The sequence below is a fragment of the Diabrotica undecimpunctata genome, chromosome 6 (assembly GCF_040954645.1).
Source record: "Diabrotica undecimpunctata isolate CICGRU chromosome 6, icDiaUnde3, whole genome shotgun sequence".
Taxonomy (NCBI): Eukaryota; Metazoa; Arthropoda; class Insecta; order Coleoptera; family Chrysomelidae; genus Diabrotica; species Diabrotica undecimpunctata.
This window is the reverse complement of record NC_092808.1, coordinates 22,254,037-22,272,494: the sequence shown is the minus strand read 5'-3', so window position 1 is coordinate 22,272,494 and position 18,458 is coordinate 22,254,037. Positions and strand designations below refer to the sequence as shown.

The window sequence follows — 18,458 nt, the reverse complement described above, 5'->3', positions numbered from 1 at the left end:
CCAAAACTGATGGTTATGAAGCACAAAGCACTGAAAAACTTATCATTTATAATAATAAATAATATTTATAATAAGAATATAATAACTTATTGTTGATTTACAATTATTGTATTAATGTTATGCAAGTACTTACTTCTAAAAGTTCATCTCCAGGTCGAAGCTTGCCATTTTGACCTACAGGGCCTTCGGGTAATATAGATCTAATGTAATGATGCGGCCGTAGCTCTATTCCACCTTCCACATCAACAGTACCTTCCAAGCTTATCCCTAATCCTAAAAAATAAATATATGCCAGGTTAAATAAAATATGTACGGAAAGCTCTGGGTAATTGGAAAAAGAATTTGTGTTAGAAGACTTAATCAAAATGGATTTCTGTGTCGAAACCCATATATATTGGTGTCATCAAACCAGACTTCATGTTTCCTTGTTAGATATCGCTAATACATACATTGGTATATTATTTTACTATAATTGCCAGCTAGACAATACGGTTCAGTTCAGTACAGTCTCCACAAGTCTTTCTGATGAGAGATAGACCTTGGAACACATGCTATATAGTCCAATTTGTTACCATACTGAGTTTTTGATCCAGCAATACACATAGCTAGTAGGTAATTACTTTATATTATTGTTATTATTCTAACAATCTTCTCTTCCCACAAGAAATAAATAAATCTAATGATTAATAAATAAGCAATAATAAGAAGCAATAAAACAACTAGACGAGGAGAATATCGAAATCTTGGTAAAGCTATTCAATAGAATTTATGATACTGGTTACATTCCGCGAGAATGGCTGCAGTCATCCTTTGTGATGATCCCAAAAACAGCTAATGCCACAAAATGCAATGAACACCGCTTAATCAGTTTAATGAGTCACTTGCTGAAACTCGTCCTTAGGATATTACACTCAAGAATGTACAAGATACTAGAAGAACTTAGCGGGTCAACACAATTCGGGAGGACTAGGAACAAGAGAGGCAATTTTATGTTTGAACACCTTAATACAAAACTGTTTAGATCAACGAAAAGATGTCTACCTCACCTCCATCGACTACGAGAAAGCATTTGACAATGTTAAACATGATATCATGATGGAACTACTACATAGGGCCAACATTGACCAGAAGGAGATCAGAATTATTCAGAATCTATACTGGAACCAAATGGCAAAGGTGAGGATTGATCAAGACCAATATACGGATGAATTTGAAATCCGGAAAGGTGTCCTCCAAGGCTGCATACTCTCTCCGATGCTTTTTAATTTATATGTTGAAAATATATTTGCATTAGAAGACACGGAATTAGGCATTAAGGTGAACGGCATACCAATTAGCAACCTACGCTATGCGGACGACACAGTGATTATAACTGATAATTTGGAAGATCAGCAGTTATTACTTGATAGGGTGAATAGCATAGGTAAAAAATATGGCCTCAAAATCAACATTTTGAAAACGAAATATATGGTCATTAGCAGAAACCCTCCAGAAAATCCGATAATATGCATAGGTGACGATCGCATAAAACACGTGAAAACTTTTAAAATACCTTGGCACCACAATCAATGACCAATCGGATCCACAACAAGAGATAAAAACCCGAATACAAATGGCAAGACAAGCTTTTGTGAAATTCAGACCGCTCCTATGTAATCAAAACCTAAATTTCGAAATACGCTACAGAATGGTCAAGTGCTACATATGGTCCATCTTGCTTTATGGCATGGAAACGTGGACTTTGAAAAAAACATCTATCAACAAACTTGAAGCATTTGAAATGTGGCCATTGAGAAGAATGATGCGCATACCTTGGGTGGATAGAGTTCGAAACGATGACGTCCTTAAGAGAGCCGGCGTGGAAAGAGAACTCTTTGAATTAATTAAAAAACGCAAGATTGGTTACCTTCGGCACATATTGACAGGAGCAAAATATGAAATACCACAGTTAATCCTACAAGGGAAGATCGAAGGTAGGAGAGGAGCCGGCCGCAAACAATTATCCTGGTTAAGGAATATTAAAGAATGGACAGGAATACACAATACAGGCGAGCTGGGTCACGCCGTCAAGAACAGAATTCTAGTAATGAGATAGTCGCCTACGCACTTTGGTGTATGGCATGTTAAGAAGAAGAACAATGATTAATTAAAACCATATCAGGTAAGTGTGAATGTTTCTTTTTACTTTGGACATATATTGGTTTAGGACAAGATTAAATCTATTTGTTCTATTTTTTTATATATTTTCTTATTGCTTTAAGGTACTATTACCGTCTAGAATACTTAAAAAAATTTTAAATGACACATTTTAACAATTTTTTTTGTATTTTATCTATTACGTCAATCAAACTTTTGTTATATATTATTATACAACTTTTGAAGATTATAAATTTTTTTTCTTTTTTTTTTCTCATAGTTCCTGTATTTTAAAAATGGCGCCTATATTTTAAAAATTCTAAAAAAAAAATGGCGGACATTTGAAAAATTGGTCAAAAATTGTCCTTTTTTTTCAGTCAAGAATTTTATTATTTTTTTGTTAGTCAAGTTGTGGTTAACTGTCATAGAGAAAACGAAAACAAACAAAATGCACTAAGGTTTATTAAAATCGACCGGATAGATCTGGAAATTAACTGTTCACCAGTTTCAAAAACGTAGTTTTTCTCAAAATCTTTAATCTCAAGATCTTGTTGGTCGATTTTAATAAACCTTGATGCATTTTGTTTGTTTTGGTTTTCTCTATGATAGTTTACCACAATTTGATAAAAAAAAATAAGAATAAAATTTTTTTGACTGAAAAAAGTCGAAAGGAAGGTCAATTTTTAACAATTTTGTTAAATGTCCGCCATTTTGTTTTTTTTTAGAATTTTTAATTTTTCTGGTAAACTACCACGTCGTAATGGCACTTCTTTTTTAAAACCCTACTCGAATTTTATATTTCAGATTTGCCGTTCCAGAGATTAACTGTCCGCCATGGAGCAGTCATTTTTGGACGAAAAATTTTTGGCATCATCTGGCATTCCGATGGAAGAGATAGGTAGTTGGAGAAAAAAAAAATAGTTTTGATGCACCTTCTTCTTCTTTCAGTGCCTATTCGTTCCGAATATTGGCAATCATTCTGGCTATAATTATTTTATTGACTGATGCTTTAAATAGATTCGTTGTTGTTGTGGAGAACCATTTCCTCAGGTTCTTCAACCATGATATTCTCCTTCTCCCAATTCCTCGCTTTCCGAATACTTTACCCTGTAGGATTACCTTCAGTAATCTGTATTTAGTGCTGTTTCTCATTATATGTCCGAGATATTCCAACTTTCTCCTTTTAATGGTATACATCACCTCTCTTTCTTTGCCCACTCTTCGTAATACGGTCTCGTTGGTTATCTTGTCTGTCCATGATATCCTTAGAATTCGCCTGTATAGCCACATCTCGAAGGCTTCAAGTTTTTTCTCCATTGCTTCAGTTAGTGTCCAGGATTCAACTCCGTAATACAATATTGAGAAGATATAACATCGTAGGAGCCTTACTTTTATCTCCAGATTAAGATTGTGGCACCTAATTTACTTTATTTCTAAAATTCATAATAAAAACTTACCTTTTAATTTTGTTAAGTTAGCAACCACTATATCAGCTTCGTCGCCAATAAGACCTTGCCATTTATATTTAATAACTGTTTCAAGATCTTCTTCTAGATTCGCTTCGAAATTTTCTTCTATAAATATCTCCCTCGTTTCTGGATTTTGATCAGAGGTGACGCTATTTATACTATTAAGAGATGATATATCGGGATCGTCCTTAACCTAAAATGTAGCATTTAGGTTCCAACAGTAAACAATTTGCAAGAAAGCAACTAAGGGATGTGGTGCATTGCAGTTCCAAAATGTAAGGCGATTTTAAAACATTTACTATGATAATCTGAGCAACTTTTAAATATATCTACAAAATTACAACAACTTACTTCTGTATTATCTATAGGAATCCAACTTAACGTTACCGATGGCGAGGCAGGACTAATTTCTTTATTCCTCTCCCTATCGGCAATGGCCTCTTGTAATTGCTCGTACTTCGGACCACTAAGGTACCTTTCAAAAGTGATATTCACCTCATCACCCGTTTCTTTGAGTTTCTTAACAGCTTCATGATTTGTACAGTTCTCTAATGACGTTCCGTCGACTTCGATAATTCGATCGTTTACCTTGATTTTGCCGCACTTAAAGGCTTCGGATTGTTCGTGGAGGCTTTTCACAAATATTCCGTTCAGCGCTTCTTTTTCACAAACATATCCAGCTATTGTTATACCTATAACGTATAAAAACCAAATTTATGTACGACACGACACTATTGAATTATTTATTTAATACACAGGATAACCACATTAACAGTTTAAATTACAAAATACAATATCACAGTTAGGATTCAAAACTTGAAATTACTTATAATATAAAATCAATATTAAAAAGTTTTAAAAAATGAGACTAAAAATCTTACATACTAAAAAAAACAAACAAAGTATAACAAGAACAAAATTCAACAATCCCAATACACATATCACAAAGCAAGAGATCTTTTTAACTGAGTTGAAGTTATATTGAAAATATCACGATCGCGATCATTTAATAGCCCCATGTATCTATCCAATGGGTTGTAAATACCATAGGTTGTTCTGTGGAAAGGAATATTGAAAACATTGTAGTACCGTAGAGCTTGATGGGGAACATTAAAGTTAATCTGGCTTAACAGGTTGCGAAAAACAATAAGCAAAAAAGATTTATTGATTTATTAATAACAGGAATATTTGCAGCACCTTGGCACTAGAGAAAGCTCTAGTAGGAACGAAATAATATACTTCAAAGGTTGCTATATAATGTCACCCTTATATGTGCATGGGGATTAATAAATAATTAATTATCCTGTAGACTTTTTTTAAATTGAAATTTTTTTAAATAAATAATTACCTAATCCATAGTCATCCTTTACCAATTTAACAACTATTTGCTCCGTTTCTGATTCAGTATCTGAACTATGATTATCAACCTCAATAGGAGTAACTGGTGTAACTGGCGTCAATGGAGTAACCGGAGTAATTGGAATAATGGGAGTAGTTGGAGTAACAACCGCGAGTATTCCCTGTTTTGTCGGACACACGTCTACCGGTGACAATCCGTTAAAGGAAGTTGGAGTAGCTTTTTCACTGGGAATTTTTTCAGTCAAACCGTTTGCAGTTAAAGTCTTTAGAGATAATTCTAGTTGGTCTTGAATTGATTCACTTTTCACAACCTGCTACAAATACAAAGAAAAATTAACTACTCTCGTGTTACTACTACTATACAGGGTGCGCCAAACCCCTTTCTTTGATTACAGCTAAACTATGGAGTATTATAAAAAAATATTTCAAACAAAACTGATGTCTAACAAAGACATCTATAATTTAAAATTATTTTCGATTATACAGAGTCAGTAAGAACAATGAAATGAACCAGAGTTATGTTTTTAAGTGGAACACCCTGTATATTGAAGCATTTTTGAATTTTTTTAATATGAAGAGTTTGTATAAGGTTTTAATATTGAAAAAGTTGTCTAATATGTTTAACAGACAGTTGTATATGGTTGATAAAGGAGTACCGAATGCCCTATAGCATTTCAGGTTCAACACCCTTAAAGACATTTTGTATACTAATTTTCATATTATCCTGTATTAAGGGCTCATCATCACATATTATATTCTTGATGTACCAAAAAAAATAGTCTGTACCACTGTATCCGATCTAACTGACGCTGTAGTTATTAATTAGGACACGCCTAACATTTATTGTATGATATGGTGATGATCCTTATGTTAAAACCACATGTTTCGTAAATTCTCAAATGAATGTGCCCTGACAATCCATAATTAAAAACCTATGATACTCATTGCCAGTAACTGTTTGGAAAATAAGTTCCAGTAACATATGATCCAACAATGCCTCCCCAAATATTCAATGACCACCTGATCTGGGACGTAACTCAAAATAAGTGAAGCTTTTCATCAGAGTAATATAATTATATATGTTAATGAACTTATTGCGATAAAATGTCTATTCGTCAGACATACACTATTTTCCAAAAAGAGCACATTTTGACTTAATATTTCTTCTGCCCACATACAAAATTCATTTTTCTTTGAAAATCATTTTCATTTAATTCTTGATGCACCTGAATTTTAAATAAGTTTGTTTATATATGTCTGTTTGTTTATATAATAACATAAATAATTTGTTTTATTTTGTTCTTTGTTGTTGCCTTTAACTCTGTATTATTGCTCAATTGGTGCATATTTGTATGTGGATTCTCTACTAGATGTACCATAACTCGTCTGTTCATTCCCATCCCTAAAACCGTTTTTTGGTATTAATGGTTTTAAATAATGCAGATTGCCTGAAGGAACGAAGCGATTTAAAAGGTTTAGGAAGGCTTTTGTGTAGGATCTCTTCTGTTTATACATGTTTAAAGCTAGTAAACAGTTTATAAAATTAGTTAACGGTTCAGTTGAAAAATTCATATTTAGAATATAAAAATTTGTTACAAATATGCTGGAACTACAACAATATTATCAGCTTTGGTGACACATGTAGATACTATTTATTCTAATAAATATTTTGAAAGATACATTTAATGTTTTTTTTTGTTTCAAGCCATACTTTATACATTCTCAGAATGTTGGTACTGACATTAAAAAGTTATTTAACTGATTTTCTCGGAAATACAATTAAACTAGGATAAATTAAGTAAAGCAAAGCAATCATAAATTCATTTAGGCATTTGCTCAAAATTTCTAATTACTAATTATTTACTTTTATTGTCAATGAAATACTTTACAACAAAAAGGAGTTGTTTACTTTTATTGTCAATGATATATGTTAAAACAAAAAATCTGTACTTACATTTTTTTTTTCAACTACATAATGTATAAAGTGTATTTTCAAGGATAACATAAACTATTGCTTCTGCAATTGGAAGAAGTCTGTCATTTTTGACTGCTTTAAATTGTACAGTATCATTCTATCTATCATATTTTCTAAAGATGTGAAACAGTTGTATTTATTCATTGTAAAGAAGTTTATTGTGGGCGGCAGTTAAGTTTATTGAGGAGCCGTTTAAAATGTTTATTTATTTATAGCCACGGCCGGGCCAAAAACGTAAAAAAACACGTTTTTGGATCTTATTTTCTCTCGTTATAACTAAATTTGCCTGGCTATAGAGGGTTATAGTTCAATAGAAATTTCACTGTGCATCTAATGTATCTCGTTATAAACGAAACCTCGTAATAACTGTGTTCGTTATAGAGGGAGTATACTGTATATGTTTTTTTAATATTTGATATTTTGATTTATGTTTATAAAATGAGATTATATTTTTATAATTTTAGTTTATATTTCAGTAGGTACCTACACAAAGTTTATTAACAAAAAATACGCATAAACATAAAATCTATAGTTCTTCTCTAAATATCTACAAAACGAAAGATGCTAAGCATGTAAAACCTCATATCAAAAAAAGGGTTGTGATGTTTTCTACAAAATAAAATAATAATATATTAAATTATTTAAAAATAACACTACACTAACAAATTTCTGACATATCATTTACATTTTTATTATTATGTTAAATACACTACACAGCCCTTTAAATATTACCATTTTTCTGAAGAAAAGAGTAAATATTTCAAAAATTAAACTTATATAAACTCTTCATATTTTTAAAAATACAGTCAAAAGTGCTTTAATATACAGGTTGTGTGTTGGTTTCTTTTAACTGAATATACAGGTTGTTCCATTAAAAAAAAAAACACAACTTTGGTTCATTCAGTTGTTCTGACTGACCCTGTATAATCAAAATTAATTTTAAATTGTAGATGTGTTTGATATAAGTACATCAAATTTGTTTGAAATATTTTATGTACTCCACAGTTTAGCTATAATCAAAGAAAGCCAGATTTCTGGTGCTCTTGATATATTTGTGACAACATCTGATTTAATTTAATCGTGTAACACATATTTAATTTCTTATAATCAATTAGTAGGAAAGAAAGCCAGATTTCTGGTGCTCTTGATATATTTGTGACAACATCTGATTTAATTTAATCGTGTAACACATATTTAATTTCTTATAATCAATTAGTAGGATATATTTTGTTTATGATATACGCTAATAAATATTCAATACTATAAAAAAATCCAGTTGGTATAGTACATCTACTAGTCCCCTGCATACACATTGTATTACTAAAAACTTACCTGCAATGCTTCTGCATATTGAAAGAAAGATGATGTATAACCATTTTGAAGTAACTGCCTATCTAATTCTTCTGGATCGGTTAATATCTTAGTAGGAACAATTGGTGCTGAGCAGTTGTATAATAAAAAATCTGAAGTCGGTTCTACAGATCGAGCCACTACCATTCTTACCTAAAAGTACATATGTTACATAGATTGATACTTTTGAAATCTGAGTAGAATAGCCAGTAGCAGTTCGTGATATATCAGTTTGGGATGTGTAAAAATTAATACAAAAATGTTTTCGTACCTATATGAAAATTTGATGCAATCCAAATAATGATCCATAAGCAACCTAGTGTGTCAAGTAGAAGCAAATTATATAAAACACAGTAAAAACTAAACAATAATTTTTCAAAAAAAAAATCAACAAAAATATTCTCTTTCTCTCGTTCCTTTTACTCTTTCATGTGTAAAACTAAAAACGAAAAATCATTTCCAGGATATTTAAGACAAACACATTTTACATCTTTACATCTTTCCTTTGAAACCATTATCATCCTAAACCATCATGAATTAAGTTTCCATTTATGAACAACATACACAGGTACACAGATACATATGGTTATAGTTTCAGACTAGCTGCATTTGTATTACTTTTTTTTTTCTGAAAGCTCTCAATTAAACACAGGCCATACTACAAACCACAACTGAATCACTTATTTGAGAAACCCCATAAGTCATAATTTTAGCAAAATCGTTTTTTCACTAAAATGAACTTTTAAACTGTAAATACACATTTTTGTAAAGAAACGCCTTCAGTCAGTGTATTCGTAACCTATTTACAGCGGTGTGATTTGGCGATGTATTAGAGAAACACCATAAGTCCATGACTTAAGGCGTTTCTCCTATGCACCGCGCATGTCGTCGATACGGATGATGCACAAATTCTGGTGCAAGAAGTTTTCTATCTTCGCCAGAAAAAACATACCGTTAGTGAAATATCTTCATGTTTTCTCTGACGGGTGTGGGGCGCAAAATAAAAACCACATTGTGTTAAGGTTTTTTTCCGCTTTAATTTCGCTCGAAAAATTTAAGAGTATTGACCATTATTTTCCTATTAGGGGTCATTCCTTCCTACCCTGTGATAGGGATTTTGCGGTGATTAAAAGAAAAATTAGAAAAGTAGACCGTATATACACCATCGAATAATATGGACAACTGATAAAAACTTCATGTAAAAATAACCGTGTGGTATTGGTCAATGCTGAAGACGGAATTGATTACAAAAGTTGGTGGAAAGAGTACTACAAAAAAATCATGTTATCTGCGGAATCCAGTGGCAAAAATATTCCAAGGAATCAGAAGGTTCAACTAAAAATAATCCAATTCATGCATTTTCACCACTCCTACGAGAAGACAAACTTGGTTGTAGCACACCCTTTTATTAACGGATTAACCAATCACACGTTCAGGCTTAACAGTAATAAAAAAAAATGCACTAATATTGCCTGAAGCATTGGCATATCCCAGTGGAAAGATTCCAATCAATTATAAGATTGTTGATATAAAAAAACTACAAAGTTATATACCGGATGTAGAAAATATCCAGGATTATTATAATGAATTGTTCAACTGACCCACAACGACCAATAATATACGTGAAGAAGAAGATGAATGATCACACATTTCGTTTTCTTTTTTTAATTGTAATAATATTTTTGTACTTTTTAATATAAACTACAGTGCTATGTGTATTTTTTTCATTTTAATTCCTTATAAAGTTTAGTTTCAGGTAACGCTGAACAATTTATTTGAGAAATCCCATAAGTCAACCAACTTTGAGCTTAAATAGAGCTTATTCTCAATCTTTTTTTCAAAAAATATTGGATAGATAACGTCAGCAAGCAGTATGTAAATGGAATTAGGTCAGTATTTAACATGTAGAAATCTTCGTGTTTTCCTCACACAGTTTTTTCAGTTTTTCCGAAAGTTTTAGTTTTGGGACTTATGGGGTTTCTCAAATAAGTGATTCAACTACTGTCTATTACTGTTTGCAAATTTTCCAATCTAATTCTGGTTCTTATTCAAACATTTGGTTTGTTAAATGGTATATTATATTTTCCTGATTGCTAGTATAATATTGAAATTATAAGCTAGGTTTTCATACATTTAACTCATTTATCATAGACCAAGATTTTCAATTGATCTCAAATAACCTGTAACTTCTCACCTTTATTTTCCTATAGCTACATACACCTATAATGTTCATTAACCCACTCTTTGAATCTATTATACACTAAACTGCATATTTTATATTTTCTTGACACTTTCAATGGTATTTTAAAACTAGTAATAAATAAAAGAGCCCAAACATTGTATAAGTACTTTTCCAAAAAAAATTTTATTAGTTGGATGTGTTATAAACCTGGATATTTATTTAATCTTAATACTTAATATTTTTTTTTTTTTGATAACAATAGTATCATAATAGTCAATGAAAATAATAATTGTTCTGGTAATTTAGACATTAAATACAAATGGCGGTGGCTTTTAAAAATCGGGCATATTTTAAATTGAAATTACATAAAAAAGAACGCTTTGCACCGAATAAAAATCATTGCACAATCATTAGTAAGTGAAGGAGAATTCATTGATATAAATTTCATCTCTGTAGACACGGTTCCGGTTTATTAAACTAGTACCAAAACAACTAACAATTGTAATACAATAGTAATGTCTCAGCAGTATTAGCAAAACATTTATAAAATTGGGTAAATACCTGATGTCCAGTTTGTCTTAAAACAGTGGCAACTTGATCTGCAGTAAGACCTCTTAAATTAATATCTCCTATTTGAAGAATATGATCTCCGCTTTGAAGCCGACTATCTTTATCGGCTATACCACCCGGAAGAATCGACTTTATAACAACTCCTGTACTCCGGCCTCCTACTATACCAAATCCAAGACCAGAACCGTCATTTACAAGATCAATTACTTCTACTTGGGACCACTCTGTGCTGAGTACCATGTTTTTTAATATTAAACATTTCTTTTAAAAAAATATTAAGTAAACAACTTTGCCTTTAACATTTCTGTTGAATCAATAAATCAAACTTGATTCTATCACACCTCTAGGTTATATTAAACGCCTAATTCATATTTGCATATTGTTTAAGTAAAAATAAGTGCACATATTCAAAAATTATGAACATTTTTGTATAAACATTTAGTACTTCTTAATAACAAATCAAACTGAATTGAATAAATAAAACATTTATTCAATTTTGACAATGACAGATTAATGACATTGGGAATTATTACTACAAGGCCACAAGTCACAGGACATCATTTAAAAAAACGGAATTACAAATCTTTAATGATATTTATTTGATATTTTCCGTCGCTAGAATTATGTAAGTATCAATTATCGAGAGAAAAATAATTTGGATATTTCTTCAAAAAAATCTTATTGTTGGAGACCCTTTAATTTGGTAACCTAAACATTTCTTTGTTTTGTGGCTTAAACCAGAGATTAATTAACAAAAATTACTACTTTTGTGCGTGAAACTCCAAGATTTATCATTTAATTACAATTACAGAAGAGTTCCAAATGCTTGCAAGTTTAATTTATGATTCTCATTAGCCATTAGCATCCTAATTTTCGGTGAACAAGTAACGCAAAAAAAGCAGAAGAATATTATAAATTATTCAGAACGTCATTATTCAAAAAACAAAAATCATAACATAACCTATTTTTTGAGTTTTAAAGACATGGCAACAACAAAAGAAACATTAACATATAGTTGTAAATTAGGACTCCTTACACGTCCCGATGGATCAGCACTTCTTAGCGAAGGTTTACTGTTGATATTAATAAAGTTAAGCTTAAATAATATACGGTAAATTTTTAGGTAACACAACAGTAATTGCTGGTGTTTATGGACCAGTAGAAGTAAAATTACAGAAACTTTTAAATGACAAAGCCTCAGTGGAGTGTCATTATAAACCAAAAAGTGGATTAGCGGGTATTTTAAAATATATAATTCCTAGTTTTTGTTTTTTATAATATTTTTTTTAGGAGTTGAAGATAGACTCTATGAATCACTCATAAGAAATGTATGTGAGACAGCTTTATGTGCTTCATTATACCCCCGTACTTCTATTTTAATAGCAATACAAGAAATTCAAAACAGTGGACAGGTAAGAGCTCATACTTTAAGCAGAAAATGTTTGTTTTTTGAATGTTGTTATAGAACCACATTATGAAGAATAAAGAAACTTTATACCGAATCAAAACTTAAGAAAAATCATTTTAAGGCTTGTTTTAAATTTTTGTTGCACATTTTTAATCATTGTAATTACATTGATATTTTATCCAGAATCTCAAAAATAGCATGATCTATTAAATCAAGACACACACAAATCAATAATACTAATCACTGTCATTAATCTAGTAATGCCCAGAATATAATGTTATGTAGTCAGTTTTTTTTTTGGAAATTTAAAATTCATTGTAATCCTACCATTTAGGTTTTTCTTCTTCGAATATAAATAAATGACTAAATGACTTTAAGCCTTGCATGCAAACAAAAAAAGTTGTATTTATTTAATTTTTCATAATTTTCTGCATTATAACTGCAGATATGCAGTGTAATCTTAATATAGTATTATTTAACCAATTGTTTGAAATCCCCCAGAACTGTCGGAAGAGTTAATGCAAAATATACCTTTACATTATGAATACATTGGTCAAAAACCTTTTAATAACAAATTTTCAACCTTTGCCATATAAATAAGAATTATTTACCTATGTTTAATGGGTTTTGTTAACTTATATCTAACATTTATATATCCTATCAATTATTCATACTCAATTTCATAATAATTGATGTCTTGACTGGGTCAGATGTGTACAATATTTCGTAAGACAATCAATATTGTTTGGAGTTAAGTCATGTAAAATAAAAAATGGTCGATAAAAGAAAAAGATGTTCCTTAACTATCACAGACAAACATTTTTTACCTTGTTAAAACAAATTGTAGATTATCCTAACCTCTTTGTAACAAATTACTTGGTATAATTTTCATTATTTTTTCATATTTTATCTGTTGCAGTTAGTATCTTGTGCCATTAATGCTGCGTGTCTAGCATGTTTAAATGCCGGTGTAGACATGAAATTCATGTTTGCTGCCATAACATGCTACTTGAATGCAAATGACGAGCTAACATTATCGCCGCCCATTTCAGATAAAGAAATCAAATCGCGATTTTTATTTGCTTTTGATTCCTGTGAAGGTAGAATATTAGCTTCACATACCAAGGGATCATTTTCCGAAGATCAGTTCGACGAAGCTCTTAGATTAAGTAAAGAAGGAAGTGAGAATGTTTTTAATTTTTTTAAAAGCGCTGTAAATTTAAATTAGTTGATTTTAATTATACAATGGTATTTTTTAATGAATCTTTTTTTCCCTCCCTTTCAATCACCCCTATCTTATCTTTGAAAGAATAAGATATAATAAAATACTCCTCAAAATGTTTGGGAGCTGTTTGTGCAGATACAACCTTTAGCTACACAATATATACAAATAATACAGAAAGTATATAAGGAAAAAACATTATTACCACAATTAAAGAACATGTAGTCCATGTTCTTCGTGAACATAGCACTGGAAATAAAAAACAAAAACACAACTGTGTAACCAGAGGATAGGAGAAAATTAGGTAGACCCACAGAGTTCTAATAAATAACTAAGAAAAAAAAAAGAAGTCTGAGTGGTCAATCTCCCTATGATTCTATTAAGTAAGAATTGAGGACAAAAAAAATTTGAAAATTACACTTTACTGCATATAAGAAAATTTTAAAAGATCTCGTTTATAATAGCTTAATTTATGATTTATAATGGTATAGTGAAGTTTGGGACTTCCTTTATCAACTTAAAATTTGTAAGCAAGCAAAACGATTGTTTTATGCCAAAAAAGATAAGTACCTATCCAGATGATTTAATGTTACATATTTTAGTAAATAAATTTTAAGAAAAAGGAAAAAATGTTAATTTTTGAATTTGGATATTTATTATTTGTATGATATATTACAATAATGTAGGTATATTTTCAAAATAATTTACCTGTTTTATCAAAGTTCAAGAATGACTTAAGATATATTTAGTTACTTCATGCCTTTTTGAAGTAGCATTTACTTTTTCAGTCTCTGTTTTCCCAGTGCATATAATCTAAACCTAAGGTATTCATGGCTAACTATCTTAATGAGCTCGATATGGTTATAACTGAAGTCTACCACTTCAGTACATAAAGAGAAAATATTGCCTGAGACATGTTATTTACTAAAGACATAACAATGCCATTGGCTATCGTAGCATTCACACACGAAACATATTGGAAGTCACCAATTGTCAAGAACAAGGTTTTTTCTGTAAGTATTTTCCACAACCAGAAGAGTGTTCTTTGTGGTAATCACTAACCCGCCATTATTTTTCAAAGTTACTAACCTGCTAAATTTCTCAACAGAAGCCTAAGATTGATCGAATTATGGTTTAAATAAACATCAAATACAATCTAAACACTTCAGTTTGCGAGTTATTTTTCTAAAAGTAAATCGACACATATAAAAAAGGATCATCATAAGTGGCTCGACAATCCGTTGTGGATCTTGGCCTGCTCACAAGAAGTCGCCACTCCTATGGATTCCTGGTAACTTCCCTCCATCTTTTGACCCTTAGAATCTGCAGGTCTTCTTCCACATCATCAATCCATCTCCTTCGTGGTCGTCGTCTGCGCCCTATTGTTTTGAAAATGTTAATCTCTTAGTGTATTTGTGATTTGACATCCTAGCAATATGTCCAGCCCATCTAAGTCCCTGCACTTTAACGAATTTCACAATATCTGGATCGGTGTATAATTGATATAGTTCAAAGTTGTATCTTCGACGCCAGCCCATTTTCATTTATGGTCTCAAAAATCTTTCTAAGAATATTTCTCTCAAATATACCAAGAAGTCTTTCATCATTTTAAGATAAGATCTATGTTTCAGCCCCATATATCAAAACCGGTCTTGTATATATTGAGCTTTATTGCACGTTTTATATTTTTATTTTTTAAATGTTTCTGGAGACCGTGAACATTGCTGTTTGCTATTGCTATGCGTCTTTTTATTTCGTCGCTTGTCGTGTTTGTTGCGTTTACTAGCGATCCAAGATATGTGAATTCTTTGACTTGCTCATAGGTATAGTTGTTAATTTGAATTATCTGTTGGATATTTAAGAGGGTTTTAGAAAACAACATATGTTTGGTTTTTTCCTCGTTTACCACAAGTCCTAATTCACTTGCCGCGTCCGCAAGCCTTGTAAACCACTGCACCATGTCTCTCATACTTCTGCCCACTATAACTATATCGTCAGCGAATGTGCGAGAATCTGCGTCGATCTATTAAAACTAGTTCCATTTATTCTAATATTTAATTGTCTGATTGCCTTGGAATATTAAAGAGGAGACACACCAGCGCGTTCCCCTGTTTTAGACCATTATTAATGTCAAAGAACGTATAGTTTTCTCCTTCAATTCTAACGCATGAGCTTACGTTTTGCATTGTTAGTTGGGTCAACTTAACTAACTTGGGTGGGATTCCAAAGTCTATTGGGCAACTTATACAAAATCAGGCCATTTGAATACCTATATCGTTCTTTGTGCACTAGAAGTTCGCATTCTTTCTGCACGAAAAGTACCACTTTGCCTTATGTAGTAGTACTCGAGTACTCGTAGGTAGTCATGTACATCTTCAGTCGGTGTTAGGACAATATTTAAGTACAATTGTAAGTACTTGAGAAGGCTCACATTTATGAATTAATACAAAAACTTGAATTGTATACATTGATTCAATATTGAGTATTCTTCTTGGACAGTACAAATCTTCTGTTGAATGAAGGCGTGGCAGTTGAAAGACATACTTAAAAGCCCTGTTCTGTAATATCGTAAGAGGATTGTGATTACTATTACCCCATATGATGGTTAAATAAAACATGCGAGTTTATTAGAGAATAATACACCATTTTATGAGAGCCTTAAATTTAGCAATTCCAATTCCTTTTTGCAAATCCAATGAAACAAATACAGAACTTAAATCTTTGTCTAATTTGTTGTATATGTCTGCAACTAAGTCAGTAGCAGCTGAGACTGTAATGTCTAAAACCATATTCACCGTTAAACCACTAACTGGATGAATCGAGGAATTGCACAATTTGGTTATTTACATTATGATTCCAACATCTTTGACATGACTGTTAAGGTGGTATGTCACAATGTTAAAATTTATAATATACTTTTTAGGTACAGTTATCGTCACTATTTCAAAACAAATCTTCCACTTATGATTATGTACATAATCTGTACACTCTATTTTAGTGATATCTAGTTAAAATTTCCAAAGAAAGCAGTATTTTTTTCATAACTCTACTTAAATGAATCCATGTCATAGCTTACGTGGTAACGTGCCTAAAAATTGGTATTGGGTAATAATTTTTGAACTTAGGTACAAAATAACTACGTTAAATGATTAACTATCCAAAAAGCTTTATTTTAAGCAAATGTTCGTTATCCATACTGCCGTAATTTTTAAATTAACTGTACCTAAAGATAAAATTACAATTAAAAGCTGCAAACTAGGGATTTTGTTGATGTTACCGTTATAAGTTGGCATTTTGATAGTGAGGAATTAGTCATGATACTATGACTAACATAATCATAGTATCATGGAATTAGTTCGGCTATCACTTAATAGCGATATAGATATAGGGAAAATAAGTTCACGTGTCATTTAGTAGAAGGCAGCAGTGATGTATTAAATAGCGACAAATGCGTGTTTGCCGAATTTAACAAAAATCTGCAAAGCATTGAAACCTAGTTTTGTGGTTATGCCAATTGTCTATTTGTTATGCAGTAACCATGGTAATACGAATCACGTGGTTTTGTTTAGCAAAGCCTCCCAGTTAATATTTTGGCTTCGTTTGACGTTTTGCATCAATCATGATTGCATAACGTCACAGTGTTTTAAAGATACAAGTATACCATTTTTATCATTGACACCCTGACGTTATATAATCGTGGTTGAAAGTCAAACTGTGGTCAGTACAGTTTACTGGGGGATAATTCTGGTTTTTACATAATACATAAGCTCTAGCATGTCACGTGGGGCTTATCTAAAAACAATTCCAGTTTTATTCACGTTTTGGTAAATTTAATTTTTATAGACAAAACAATATAATGTAATTATTGATTAAATTTTGTCGATTAATTATTTCCGTAAATGAAAAAGATTATTGAAATTTACTTGAGTCATAATTAGAAATCAGATGAAAATCTGAAATTTTCTGAGGAAAAAACTTCCACTGTTAACATTCGATATGAAAAAAATTGTTACTGTAGTGACGCTGTTTTTCAACTGACTAACGTATTTTAGATTTCTTAGAAATACTGTTCTTATAAATAAATGGTCTAATTACCATAATCCATTTTTTGATCATTATTTACCTGCTTTTCAAACAATTCCAAATTTCTTTATCAGTTTGGAATAAATATTTTTGGGCAGATAAAGAATTCAGAATTGTCGTAAATATTTCCAAATGAAAGAACGTTTTGTGTATATGTTATATGTAGTAGGATAAAAAATGTCAAGTAATTAATATGTTTACTTAAAAAAATCCCTAATCAGCACATCCGGATAAGTGCTGGTGTAAGATAATTAAATTTTACGACCTTTTTCGTCTGAGAATGTATTGAGTATCATGTATCATATTAATAATATGTATTAGAATTGCATACATATAATATATAATATAGTTAGTCGAACTTTTACCACCAGAGCAAGCTGTATTAAAATAAAACCACACTTGTGTAATTTAATACAAAAGTAAGTTTTTTGTACTTAAAATTTAATTTTGTATTATTTCGAAAATTATATATGGGAAGTTAGTTGTTTTCGCTTATTTTAGTGCAAACTTTTTTCCGGCAAATAATTTTGTTTTTGCCGTGAGGGTCGGCCAAAGTCAACCTCGGAAAATGAAATCAGATAGAAAACGAAGAACGGTACTTTGTATAGTGCATTTACGAAAATGGCCGATAACTTCCAGGTTGCTTCGAGTCCTCTCCTTTATACAATGGTACACCTATCGCAATTTTCATAGAGTTTGAGATT

The 18,458-nt window shown here is 31.1% G+C and overlaps 2 protein-coding genes across 5 annotated transcripts in view; one reads left to right on the top strand and one right to left on the bottom strand.

Moving 5' to 3' along the window:
- The window catches only part of LOC140443276 (patj homolog), a 62,555-nt gene extending 51,019 nt beyond the window's left edge, over positions 1-11,536 (bottom strand). For 2 of the 4 annotated variants that reach the window (XM_072534426.1, XM_072534430.1), the window contains exons 1-6: positions 11,033-11,536; positions 8,272-8,442; positions 4,954-5,278; positions 3,957-4,297; positions 3,594-3,798; positions 134-273 (exon numbers count right to left, since the gene is read on the bottom strand). In XM_072534426.1, the coding sequence (XP_072390527.1) occupies positions 134-273; positions 3,594-3,798; positions 3,957-4,297; positions 4,954-5,278; positions 8,272-8,442; positions 11,033-11,281 (1,431 nt within the window). In that variant the 5' untranslated portion in view covers positions 11,282-11,536. The remainder of the gene's footprint in view (positions 1-133; positions 274-3,593; positions 3,799-3,956; positions 4,298-4,953; positions 5,279-8,271; positions 8,443-11,032) is intronic. The other 2 variants (XM_072534428.1, XM_072534427.1) reach the window with 2 other exon arrangements.
- A 429-nt stretch (positions 11,537-11,965) lies between these two features.
- On the top strand, positions 11,966-13,708 carry Rrp46 (exosome complex component Rrp46). Its single transcript, XM_072533601.1, has 4 exons — positions 11,966-12,109; positions 12,165-12,278; positions 12,332-12,453; positions 13,369-13,708. Exons 1-4 carry the CDS (start codon positions 12,025-12,027, stop codon positions 13,675-13,677), a joined length of 630 nt encoding a protein of 209 aa, XP_072389702.1. The 5' UTR covers positions 11,966-12,024; the 3' UTR covers positions 13,678-13,708.
- Positions 13,709-18,458: the final 4,750 nt, after the last annotated feature.

Excerpts from the sequence above, each read along its gene's own strand:
- Rrp46 (XM_072533601.1), top strand. The coding sequence starts at position 12,025 with ATGGCAACAACAAAAGAAACATTAACATATAGTTGTAAATTAGGACTC. Across the intron at positions 12,279-12,331 it reads ACCAAAAAGTGGATTAGCGG|GAGTTGAAGATAGACTCTAT; the intron begins GTATTTTAAAAT and ends TATTTTTTTTAG. Across the intron at positions 12,454-13,368 it reads AAATTCAAAACAGTGGACAG|TTAGTATCTTGTGCCATTAA; the intron begins GTAAGAGCTCAT and ends TATCTGTTGCAG.